Genomic DNA, 13738 nt, shown 5'->3' with positions numbered 1-13738 from the left:
GGATGACCTTGACCTTTCACCACTCAAAATGTGCAGCTCCGTGAGATACACATGCATGCCAAATATCAAGTTGCTATCTTCAATATTGCAAAAGTATTCATAAATTAAGCGATTTGGGCCACATATATTTGACCTCTGACCTTGAAGGATGACCTTGACCTTTCACCACTCAAAATGTGCAGCTCCATGAGATGCACATGCATGCCAAATATCAAGTTGCTATCTTCAATATTGCTAAAGTATTTATAAAATAAGCCATTTGGGCCACATATATTAGACCTCTGACCTTGAAGGATGACCTTGACCTTTCACCACTCAAAATGTGCAGCTTCATGAGATACACATGCATGCCAAATATGAAGTTGCTATCTTCAATATAGCAAAAGTTATTGCAAAATGTTAAAGTTAGCACAAACAAACCAACAGACCAACAGACAGGGCAAAAACAATATGTCCCACACTACTATAGTGGGGGACATAAAAACCTTATGAAAAATATAACAAGTACAGCTTCCACCAAGGTGATGATTTGTATAATAATATCAACTGAGTGGGCATATTGTATAATAATGTTGGCCACCAAGACAGATAATTTGCATAATACTTCAGTCAACCAAGGGAAATGATTTGCATAATATTGCAGTCACAAAGGGAGATGATTTGTATATCATTTCAGTCAAGGTAGAAAAGTTGTATTTTCCACCAGGGGAGATAATCTCATGATTACCTTCCAGTACAGAGTAGCAGGACGGGACTAAAAAACAGACAAGGATATATGAGCCTGACATACCGAGGGCTCTCATTTCATAGTTGGATCAATATAAGTCCCATTACCCCTGCTGGACGGTAATGACCTTTTCCCATGTTCAGTGAAAATCTTCCCCTTATCGAGTTAGTTGCAAGATTCATGGATAATAAACACCAGACAGACGTCTTATTTGTGATAATTATATAACACTCAACTCATAAAATATATTCATTTTACAATCTATTTTCCAGTAAAATCTTACTTTGTCATTCCAAGCATATATCATACCAACAACAAAAACAAGAAAATTGATTGAATAGATATCCCTGGCAAACTTCAACATTTTGTGACAAACGGACGGATGGATGGAATGACTGACTGACAACACCATTACACCATTTCTATATTCTTCTGCCTTTGGCGTGGGGTAGTCAGCCTCTTCAAACCAATCATGACCTCAATCCCATGTCTCACAATCTGAATTGAGAGCCCTGGATAACAATATGACCCCATGAACCCAGGCCCACCACCAACAGGGGATATAAACTGGCAGGGTTGGCAGATAAACGCAAGCTTGCACCTTTTTGTGGCAACTGGTATGTATAAGGGTAGACTCCGTGAAAATTAGTCTGTCAGACACATTGTCTGATTAGATGAAAATCTTGTCCAACATTTGGCAAATCTGTCAGACAAAATTGCTACTTACATCAGAACTTTTCAACATTTAGATGTCTGATAAATATTTGAGCACTGTCTAACACATTGTTTGAAAGTAAACAAATGTTTATCAGACATTTAATTGTTTGTGTAATTTTTTCCTAAATATCTGACAGGTTTTGTGGAGTTTTTCAGGGTGGTAGATACAGGGGCCTACCTGCCTGTGGGTGGGGGCCTGGATGAGTCAAGGGGTGTGGCCCCCTTGGCGGGGCCCAGTTTATACTGGCGGGAGCAGTGCACGACCTCCCAGTCCCCCCAGGAGGACACTCGCACCAGCTCCCCAGAGGGAGGGGCCTCCTGATACACATCACGCAGCACAAATGATGACATGCAGTTATGTAGCCTAACTTTTATTGGTCATTGTACTTTTTGCCATGTAAACAGTATTTTATAGTCACAGCAGTCAGTTAACCTTCTTACACTTAAATAACATGGAGTTATACAGACTTGTTTTGTTGGATTATTTCCCCATTTTAAACAAATTTTAGTTACATCATGGGTGGTAAGTTAACCTACTCACACTTTTATTGGACAATTGTTGCGCTATACCAGAACTCAGAGGACAATATTGAGGGTTGAAAAATAAACTATTGCATCTTATATAGACATGTTAAGAAAGTCATCATTACAGTTTCACATTCAGCTCTCTGAATCAAAAGTAGTGGGAGAATGGATGTTGAAATAATTACATTACTAATCCTAATGCCAGTAATTTTGTTTGGTTTGGATTCAAATCAGGAACCCCAGAGCTGTCTACAGAGCTTGCCTTTGCAAATAAAGTCCCAGATAAACAGTCCAGCTGTCTACCAACTCAAGTGGCCTAAGAAACTCAAGTGGTAAACAAAATGATTGTTAATGTTTTATGTGCATGCTTCTTAACATTTTGTTGTGAACATCATACAGCAGATAGAAAACAGAAAGGCACACAAAAGAGAGATTTATGTTAATATTAAGGTTCGGCATGAAATAAACAATGACATGTTATTAAGATTTTATTTAACAGTAAAGATTATATGTGAATTTTACACAACATAAAGAGCTACCTAGTTAAAACCTTGCATTCTATTAAATATGAGCCATGTCAAGGTAAAATGGGTCTCATGCCATCTGCAACCAGCGTAGCTCCAGATCAGCCTGCCCGATTCCGCAGTGTTGTCATGAACTAGGCTGTCCTTAATTAAATCACGCGAGGTATTGTTGTCTCCTTAGAGAACAGTGCAACTCCTGACCAGACTATGTTCATGCGCGAGCTGGTCCGGAGCTTTGCTTGCCACTTGTGGCAATTAGACCAATTTTCACATAACAGGTGTAATACTTTATTTGAGACTTCAACTATCATACACCCTTGTGAATGGAATGGTTATACATAAACAAATAGTGTTTTTTTTAATATATTAGTGTATGTACTCCACTTACATGCAGTTTGTCTTCTTTACTGTTTATGTTGAGCACTGACAAGGAGCTTGCTCTTTTCATGCTGGAAACAAATACAAATAACAGTTTAACAGAAGAAACATCAGTATCTTATGGGGAGCACATTTTAAAAGTATTGTTTGCCATTGCACACACCATTGCTTCCCCTTAGGAGCAAATAGCAAACGCTATTCTTCACCTGTAAAGGATAAGAGCAAAGCAGGCTTTTTGGGGTAATAACAAACCAACATTGTTTCAAACCTTAAAGGCCATGAGGACATGATAATGTTTCATCATTACCTTAGCAGTAGTGTGTTCAGGTACATTTATTATAATATTTGCCAAGATTATAGTCTCATTAATTGTTTAAAGATGGTGGCCCCAATCAAATCAAATTAAATAATGATTGATAAAATAAAATAACATTTAATTAACATACAATGTTGCAATTTACAGCAAACATTTGTGTGGCTACAAAAAACCAATGCTGTTGCAGAAAATAAAATGAAAATAAAGTATAATTTTGCAGCAACAAACATTTTGGTTTTGATTGAGAACATTTTCAGCAAACCGACTGTTCGCCTTAACTGAACACACTATTGAACAAACTGGTCATTTTTATTCAGGCCAAATTAATAAAACATCTCTTGCAGGTTTTCACTCCAAAAGTATACATCAATGAGGCTGATTAAGCGTGATAAATACATGAATACATTTTAAAGCAAATTACGCTAATTCCAATAGTAAAATATATTTATATTTTTGTACAAAACAACATACTAAATTGAATTATATATATAATCATGTAGTAACAGGCTATACAGGCATATCACTAACATCACTAGACTCATTCATTGAGACATGCATGACACTATTGAAAGTGTGAATTATTATCAAATAATATAAACTTTAGATCAAAAGTCTCAAATAATCAACATCACCAATATCACCAAATATGTTGTTGCTATCTCATGCATCTGTTACAATATACTAAAAAGCCAATATCAACATATTACATAAAAATAATTTGCAAGTATGTTTGCATTGATAATAATTAAGTTGTACGGAGAGTTGGAGGTGAGAGGTGAAGGTTTTCGTTTCAACCTTGCCTCCAGACTCCAATTGTGATCGAGAAGACTTGATGTGCATTGCTTAGAATAATTACAAACTTACTTTTGTAAGTATCTGCAAAAAAACTGTACTCTGGTAACAGTAAGAAAATGTACATTGTATCCATATTCATTTATTGTAAAAGCCGAATCAAGAGTTGCATAGTTCTACTTGTCATTACTTTTTGCCTAATTACAATTGTGCCACATATTGTTCCTGGAAATACAGAAACCTTCTGAATACATGTGCTGATGTTTCCTCCAGGCCTTATAAAGACAATTTAACCTTGAGGTCTTAGTACTTTAGTAGCTTAAATTGTTTATTAAGTATTGAATAACTGGGGCTAAATTCACCTTCATTTTAATATGATCCCAAAAAGCACATACAACAAGGGAAACATATGATTTATAAATATATCCAACCACTCTGTAGGTAAGAATATCTACAAAATAATTCACCTCATTTCAATAAAGCACCAATATTAGAATATGCAAATCAAATTTCTTAGAGAAGTACTGGTAGCAATAGAGAAATGCATCATATAGGAGAAATCTAGGTAGGTTTTCAATGATACTGAGAAATTGTTTTATTTGTTAAATATGATTTAGAAATTAATGTTTAGAAAGTAATACAATTTAGAACAAAGTTTAGGAACATACCAGGTAATTGCGTGAAGAGAAAAATATTGTTTTGCCATCAATGTAAAGTTAGTAATTGCCTATAAGAAAAGAAATCATTGTGGCATATATAGGACACGCGCTAATATTTTGTTTGAAAAACAATGCAAAATAATTATTTCAGATATACTTGATACTTATATGAACATGAATTTATTACATTTGCTAAAATCCCATCCAGCTTATTAAATGCTGACATTTTGTTATATAAACTGTTGAAAAAAATTAATAGTCTTACATGTCATAAAATTGAAATATGCTGCCAAGTGCATTCATCTTATTAAATGCTGTCATTATGTACCTTTAATACTGTTAACAATCAAACTTAAGTTTATGTCTTAACAAATGTAGGCTTAACAAAAATGAATAATGCCCTGATAAAAAATCAGTTTTGGGGCAAAATTGACCATGCAGGCGCAATACAATTATTAATTTAAAATTCCATTTCATGTAGTTTAAAAGCTGCAAATCAGACAAATAACTCATCAAAATGTTTTTGCCTTACACAAAAACAAGGTTGTGTAAGGCCATTTTCTAAAGACTTTGCCATGTAATGTTCCATATTATTGTCAAACAAAATGGTGCCCAACAACCTACTTGTAAAAATGCTGATGACAACATTCGGCTTATAAAGGCAATGACGGAAGGGTTAGCTCAAAGTGATACCATATATGGGACAGATATATGCAATGTGATGTGATAACAGTGCTGCCATTTACTGAAGTTTACTAGCCATGATGTGACTAGTTAAGTCAAGTTGAAGCTATTGGCAAGGTTTGGTGCTATAATATGACAGGTAATGTTGATTTCATTTATATTTTGACTACACATTTGTGGTGGATTTTATGACAGAAATATTCAGGGATATCATTCAGGGTGTGATTCTGACCTTGGAACCACTGCTGTGGGACCTCGCCCTGAGACATAACTGGGCTCTGGCCCCTGACTGTAAAAGTCAGGGGCCCAACTAAAAGAAAACAGCTGCATATGACACTGTTCTCAATTCTTAGTTCTTAAGGTAAATTTATTAAATTATTAAGATAATTATGTAAAAAATCACAGGATAATGCAGTTAACGAAAAAACAATCTCCACAACATAACGAACCCACTCTCAGGAGACAGTGGAACACAATCATGTATATTACATTGCTGTTTTAACAGAGGAAAAATAATTGTGTGCACGGGAAGTTGAAAGGGAAGCAGCTGAATGAAGCCACATGGTTTATGGTATAAATGGAAATACAAGGTTTTAATAAATTACCGGCTAAAATTATCAGCCATTGGTTCCATTTCAACTTCTTTGGCACTGTAAGTGTAACCATTTCAAGGAAATCACAGATTAGTTAATAAGTTCCATGTTGAAAATAGCATCTAATGACAGATAGAGTTTCTATTCATATTAATGTAAGTATATACAATGAATGGCAAATAAAAATGTACATTTTCTGTACAATCACCAAGAATTGTCAAATTGTATGACTTTCTAAAAACTACAACATACATTCACTCAAAGAAATGTTAAAATGTGTAACTTAAAGCGGGTATATACGATCTTGTCAAATATTTATTGATTAATAAAAAATGTGTAAAAAACTTATTATACATATATTTCAATATAAACTAAAATAAAAGTTAAGAAGAACATGTGTCGAAAAATGCTAAATAAGCCAGATATTTAATTCTGAAATCGAAAAAGGCTGTACAGCCGAATTCACCAGCATGTATATCATGCATGTACGATGTGAATCTAAATTTAGTTTAACGGTTCATTTGAAATTCCTGCAGCGATATCGATTCATACGACACATGAACACTTACTAGAAAGACGAATGCATCGGTTATTGTAGGAAAATAATTACGAATTACCTTCGTCACAATCGGCTCGGGGCGCTAATTTGTATTTGCTGTATTTTATAAAATTCGTCTTAAATGTATCATTTTTCTTGCATATTGTGTGTTATTATAACATATTTGTATCAATATTTTACAATTCAGCACATATAAAAATCGTATATACCCGCTTTAAGATGCTTACACATTTTGTCAAAAATTTGAATGTTTATTGACGCACACAAACTTTTCACATTTTTAATGGTAAATAAAATTGTTAAACTTATTTATTTTAACAACACTCCTCAATTATAAATGTGATTAAAATTCTTAATAGCTTAGTGAAAGATTTCTACATCAGAAAAAGTTCATCCTAAATATGTCACAAACATACCCCACACCTTCAATATTTTATCCTAAAGAATTAAAGCATTACAGGGCAAACAAGTCTATTCTGCTTGAAAATAGAATATTTCTACAAGAGAAGATTATCTCCCCTTACCTTCCATTGTCAGGATCTGCCTTTCCTTTAAGTTTCTGCACCAATTTTGCACTACTTCTTCTTATAGAAGCCCGTAATTTTGACAGTGAGCCACTCCGTTTTATTTTGCCAGGCTAGAGGGGTTGTTACAAAAATAGTTTTTGTTTCAGTGTTGCCAGTTTTACAGGTGGGTTATTACAAAACAGTTTTCTCTTTTAAATTGCCATGTTTAAGTGTAATCAATCTGATAAAGATATTTTTGTGTAAAACATGGCGTTTGATTTATATTATGATATATTTAATGGTATTTGTTGTTTTTTTAAATACGAAGTTCAATATTTTATGATAAATCAAAATGAATTTCTTCCATACATTTGGACATGCAAGTTCTGATACCAACAGTTATTCAGACAAATGATAATTAACAGCACTAAATTGTTTACGTAATTAAACAAATATTGACAATATTGAAAATAAATTATATTGAAAAATTACCAGCAAAATATGACCCAAACAAAACGCTGATCATGCCAAAATAAATCCCAAAATAACTGGTTTAATGGTTTTACTAAAAAAACACTTGAACAAATACATCCCGTTAGCCAAAAAAAAGCCAAAATGTTTTTTAAAAAAATCCTGTTGTTTTCTAAAGATTACTTAGGATAGCAAAAAAAGTCCTTAAACTCAAATACAACAAGACTATTGCCAAGCAATATAGTCCCCTACCGGCTCCACCATTGTCAGAAATTCCAACATTGTCAGAATGTTTTTTATTTATTTTGTATTTGTTGCCATTGCAACCAGAATTTTTGATGTAGGAACACAATGAAATGACATGCATAATGTCCATATTGCCATCTATCCATGTTTCAAGTTTCATGAAAAAATATTAATAACTTTTAAAGTTATCGCAGGATCCAGAAACCACCATTTTCAGAAGTATTTCTAGTCTATTTGTTGCCATAGCAACCAGAATTTTTGACGTAGGAACAAAATGAAATGACGTGCATAATGTCCATATTGCCATCTATCCATGTTTCAAGTTTCATGAAAAAATATTAAGAACTTTAAAAGTTATCGCAGGATCCAGAAAAGGGTGACTGACTGACAGACTGACAGACAGACAGACAGACAGAGCGAAACCATAAGTCCCCTCCGGTGAAACCGGTAGGGGACAATAATATTAAGGTATATAAGAAAAAAAACAAAAAAAACTACTAACAATAAATTAAATGCGCAAGTAACAAAAATTCCCATCGACACCTTTTATTTCAGGATTTGGGGTCCAAGTTGTATACACAAAGCACAACACCGACAGACAATATAAAGAATACAGCAAACACTCCTCTTGCCACCATTTGTATGTTGAAATCCAAAATAGTGAAATGGGGATAATACACCTAGGTTGCCTGATGGCCATAACACTGTACATGATATTGTTAAAATTTGACTTAAACTTTTACCCAAATAATTAAAAAAAAAAATTTTTTTACAACTTCCACACACTGAGATTCATAACGAAAATTAATTTTAAATCTTACAATTTGTAAATGTATTTATAAATAGAATGATTGTACATTAAACACAAAATTAAAACATTCCTTGTATTTACATTTAAAAAATGTATGTATTAAAAGACTTAAAACACTTGGCAAAGATAAAACTGTATTTAAGATCTGGAATATGGTCAAGAGAAACATGTGCCGATTCTTTTCAGAGACATTCCAAACTCTTGCTTGCATGTGGAGTATAAAATGATTTAACCCTTCAAAGTGTTCACTGACTATCTCTGAGATGTGTCACCGATACTGATGCCCCTACAACTTATGTTTGGACAAATCCAATATAATATTCAATTGTGAACACAAAGAACCAAGTTTCTGCAAAAACTGGTCTGAGCAAATATTCCTCTTTTAATACTTATCTTCACATTATAATGTATCCGTGAGATGTCAAAGTTTGCATGAAGTAAACAATGCAGTTTGTTGAGTTAACCATATTTTTGAGACCATGCTTATATGCTATAGTGTAAAAGAAGACAAAGGGCCATAATTCAACTCATACTGTTTGCTGCAATGTTTCCTTTCTAAAAAATCATTTACACATAAACGTCATTCAGCTGTGAAAGTTGGTGTGAAATCTGGAAAGCATTTAAAGGAAGTATAGTACACACAATTTTAGGCTTACATATTCTATAGTGGAAAAACAAAACGCCATAATTCTGCAAAACGGGTCGGACATAAATATTGACAAATGCAGGAGGGCAATTTCTGAGTAGCAATCCCACTATTCAATGGTCCCCAGTCTCACAGCTGGTTGCCTAAATGATCTACAATCCTCTGAGAAATTCCACTTTTAACAAGTTATATTCCATGCCTTTAAGCACTTTTTATAGCGCTGCAAACTTTAACAATTATTTCTACAACAGCAAATGCTGCAAACAAAGAAATGGTCCGTGTTTTTTTGTAAGTTTCTTGGTTAACCCTGTGGTCCTGTTTCCAAGCGATTGGACGAGCAAGTGTTTGGAATGGCTCCCAGCGTGTTGTGCCGCATGTATACTCACCAGGTCAGACAACCAGTGCCGATCAATACTCACTTCTTCTCCCTCCCCATTACTGCGATCATACAGATTATCAGATGAATCACGACGGAACCGGTCGGTCGTTCGACTGTTCGAACGACGCTGATAATCCTTATTGTTTTCTTTAGCAAACTCGCTGCCTAGAACTTCTGCTACTTTCGTCTGTCTGACAACATCAATGGCCTGATGATAAACCAAAATTTGGCGTGAAAAGCCAGCTTATGACAACGGAAAAACGTCTAGCTTTCCTGTATATGTGACTAGACTGCTGGAGTAATAATGGGAGTTTCTCAGCGAAGAGACACGGAAATGCAAGCATGCAAGCTTACACAAGAAAACAACTGATATACATGTATGTTATATGAACACAGAAAATGAAATAATACCTAGCAATTTCAACTTAAAACAAACTCCAGTTTTAGGAAAATGATAAACGTTACACATACATATATTCCAGGTTATATTATTATCGTGTAATAATAACTTTTATTTAAAATACTTTCATGAACTTAAACTGGGTGTTCTACAAAGATTTATTCAATAATTCAAAACAGCTCAGAGAAATAAATTCTTCTTACAAATATACGAATGTGCGTATACAAGTTTTCGAGAGTGTTAAAGGTGAACGGTTGTGGCTCACTGTGGATTACGGGGGTCAGTATGCTTGTAATGGTCAGTTGGGAATACACAAAGTCATTGGAGTAAATCCCTTGAATATTGAAACACACTGGTACTTTTCCCTCAGTCAACTTGGTACCAAGTTAATCACGTGATTTTGCTTTATATTTGACTATGGCTTCGTCCCAGAATCCATTATGTACTACTGCAGACTATTCAACTGTTACCTTTGTTTGGGAAAGTTTCTACATGTTCAACTATTTTATTACGACAATATCTGAATAGCATAGAAACTAAGCAACATTGGAAATACATTATCTGAAATATTTGCACATGTTTCTTGCATATAATGACAGCTGAAATTTAATTTGAACAAAATCGTTCCATTTTCAACTTAATTACATTTACTTAAAAAAAGCTTATATCTTTAATCTTTACACTAATTCAACATCATTAATAACCATATTCTTTATTTATTTATCACACAAAACACTTCAGTAAATGACAGTGTGGCTATATTTATCACGTATATAGGCATACATGTACATAATTATAAAGTATCACAAAACATCAAGATCACACATTGCACTGGCTTCCTGTAAGGTCTGTAGTATCTATTGGTGCTTAGTTAGAATTTGTAAATAATTATTTCAAATATTTATTGAGTATCCATTATGAGCATTAATTTCATTTAATGCATGGGTATGGAAATGTAATTTGTTAATCCTTCTCTTGTTTTACCTGTTCAAAGAATGAAAAATAAAAACTTGACTATGTAGAAAAATTATCCACAGAGGGGATAGGATAATACCATTCCTGTTCAAACGAGGCATTAAGTAACACATCATTACAGTCCTTCCTTCATTGCAATTTTTACTAACAAAATGTCTCTATTTAAGTAACACAACATTATAGTACTTCCTTTATTGCAATTTAATGCAATTTTCTAGCAATGCATTATCATTATAAACACGTTCCCCTTTTTAATGTTTATTACTATATAAATCCTCATTCTATCTAAATGACTGCATGTATACAGATCGCCAGATTATTAAGCCAAGCCCCGGATCCAAGGAAGCTCTCGTACCACACAAACGGCTCAACAAACATCAACTCCTCCATATCCATCGTCACACAGACTGGTCTCATAAAGCATGCATACATGGCTAGTTGACATGAGCCACGTCATGTGAAAATATTCTCATGTTATATACAGCCAGCTTAGTTAAAACCAGCCTGTGCATCGGTGCAGTCTGGCCAGAAGCTGGCCTGTGATCTTATGGGACCACAAAACCTTGTGGGACATTATAGTGGACAGTGAAACTCCTGGCCTGGCTTCACGATTGCACAGGCTAGGCTGCAGATAAGATAGTCGCATAAGGCACAAGAAACATTTTTGCATGATGTAACTCATATCATCTTACATATTTCTTAAAGCACAATTTTATGTGGTATATTTTTGTTATTTTTAAGAACCAAGAACTAAGCTTACCATTTAATAATTTGCATTTAACAATAAAGTCAGTAAGTTATCATTAGTTCAGTGATTGCATTTAAAGAACTTAAAAAGTAAACAAGTATAATATATGTGTAATGAATCAAACAATAATTTCAAAGTTTGAAATTCGACACTGACTTGTTTATATTCCTGTATGAAACCTCACCAAAATGTAATGCATGTTTCTAGATTTGTATTTTAAGATACAAACAAAATATAGACTGGTTGAAAGTATAAGAACCAGCAGGCAACAGATGATACACAGTATACATGTCATATATAACATATGCAACTGGCAGACAGAATTTAATATTTTGTGTGCAATTCAATGTTGAGCTAAAAAGCACTTGTCCTGTTATACAAGTTACAGTGACTTTATTTGTATTGATTACTAAACACTCAAGATTTAAACCTTCTGTACCTGATTATTATTTCATAATTGGCTAAATATATGTCATAAAAAGTTTACTTTTCCAATTTGAACAATCAGCCAGAGTATTCAACTAATCATGGAACAAAAATTACTTGTCAGGATAAGCAGAAAAGTGCCATTGTTCCTGCCCTGAATATGCTTAGTGTTTTTCCCAGGCCATTTTAGCGTGGCGAAAAGCCACGCCGCCCTCCCGGATCCCCACTCTGCCTTTTTCAAAGGCAAATTTGGCCACGCGCCCTTATCGATAACATCTTTATTACCTTACGATCTAACTTGGTCCGCAAAATCAGCTTCCTTGATTGTCTGTGACGCTCCGACTGTGCTTGATTTACTCGCGAGACGTCAACGTCTAATCGACTATATAAATTGAGCAGATTTAATCTATAACAGTGCTCGATTTATAGGTAGGTCTTACTGACTGCTCCAAAGCTGTGAATTAGTCATGCGTGAATAACCCCGTGTCAGTATCAGTTGATAATGCCGAAGGCTATGTTATAACAAGCGCACTTTTCGGTCGGCAATGTGTACTCCTCCACGATAAAATCATTACTTTTGATGAAAAACTCGATGATATTCTCGAGGCAATTGTACATTGCATGCATTATTCAGTTATATCAAAACATAAATTTTAACGCATAATTACATTTACAATCGCAAACAAATTTATTCTTAACGTTTTCGTCTTTAAGATAATTAGATCTCATTATTCAAATAATTACTGAGACGTATACTAATTCAACAAAATGCGAATCGCGTATACGATTTAACGTTGCTATGCGCACCTGTCACTTACACCATTTGACATTTTACCAACATGGCGGACTATACAGAATTAAATTGTGACTCGGCAAAAATTGCAAATAACGTCGTAAACGATCGAATTAACGATGGAGATTATACATTGAGAAGGAATTAATGAAATGTCTGTGATAATCAACGATGCATAAAAATGTTTTAGATAGCAACAACACTATTTATTTATTTGTAATCTACTCGGTGGATGTATGTCACGGAAACGAGTGTTTGCATATTGTTAGCGATCAAATTTACTCGCAATGTTATTTTAAACATCTGTCAAGATTATTGTTAGAAAATGGGATAAGACAAACATGGTTTCATTTATATGTTAGTGGATCTGTGTATAATCAGATTCATATGCATATATTGCTTTATTATGTTTGTCGTGCTGTACAGTTTATTGAAACAGCATGGAACTTAAATGTACATTGCAAGGTAAATAAATAAATTAATATAAATCATAGTAAGTTAAATACATCTATTACCATTAAATGTGGTTGTTTATATTTTTCCACAACTGCCTCTGATGCGATTACATGTTTCTCCCTAATTCAGGTATTCACGGAACGTTTTTGCCTTTTTTGCCTAAACTGCGCGCTAAAATGCCCTTTTTGAAAGTAATGCGCCATGCCCCTTTGCCCTCCTGGGAAAAACACTAATACTTCTTATATTTTTACAGTGTATTTCATTTATTTTTTTAATCTGTTAAAAAAAACTTGCTTATTTAAGTATGCCAATGATGTTGTATTAAAAGCATTCACACAAAAACCACCTTTCAAACTATACTACCAGTATGTGGAAACAGTGTCATCACACCAAAAACAAAGTATCTG

At 34.0% G+C, this 13738-nt stretch overlaps 1 protein-coding gene across 1 annotated transcript in view; it reads right to left on the bottom strand.

Moving 5' to 3' along the window:
- The window catches only part of LOC127875364 (kinesin light chain-like), a 55071-nt gene that overhangs the window by 4239 nt on the left and 37094 nt on the right, over positions 1 to 13738 (bottom strand). Inside the window, 5 exon segments of the mRNA XM_052420397.1 lie at positions 1623 to 1762; positions 2882 to 2942; positions 5555 to 5632; positions 6999 to 7111; positions 9574 to 9741. Coding sequence (XP_052276357.1) covers positions 1623 to 1762; positions 2882 to 2942; positions 5555 to 5632; positions 6999 to 7111; positions 9574 to 9741 — 560 coding nt within the window.

Source organism: Dreissena polymorpha, chromosome 3, assembly GCF_020536995.1.
Source record: "Dreissena polymorpha isolate Duluth1 chromosome 3, UMN_Dpol_1.0, whole genome shotgun sequence".
In the NCBI taxonomy this organism is placed as follows: Eukaryota; Metazoa; Mollusca; class Bivalvia; order Myida; family Dreissenidae; genus Dreissena; species Dreissena polymorpha.
Note: the sequence above shows the minus strand (reverse complement) of the source record. Positions and strands in the feature narration are given on the sequence as shown.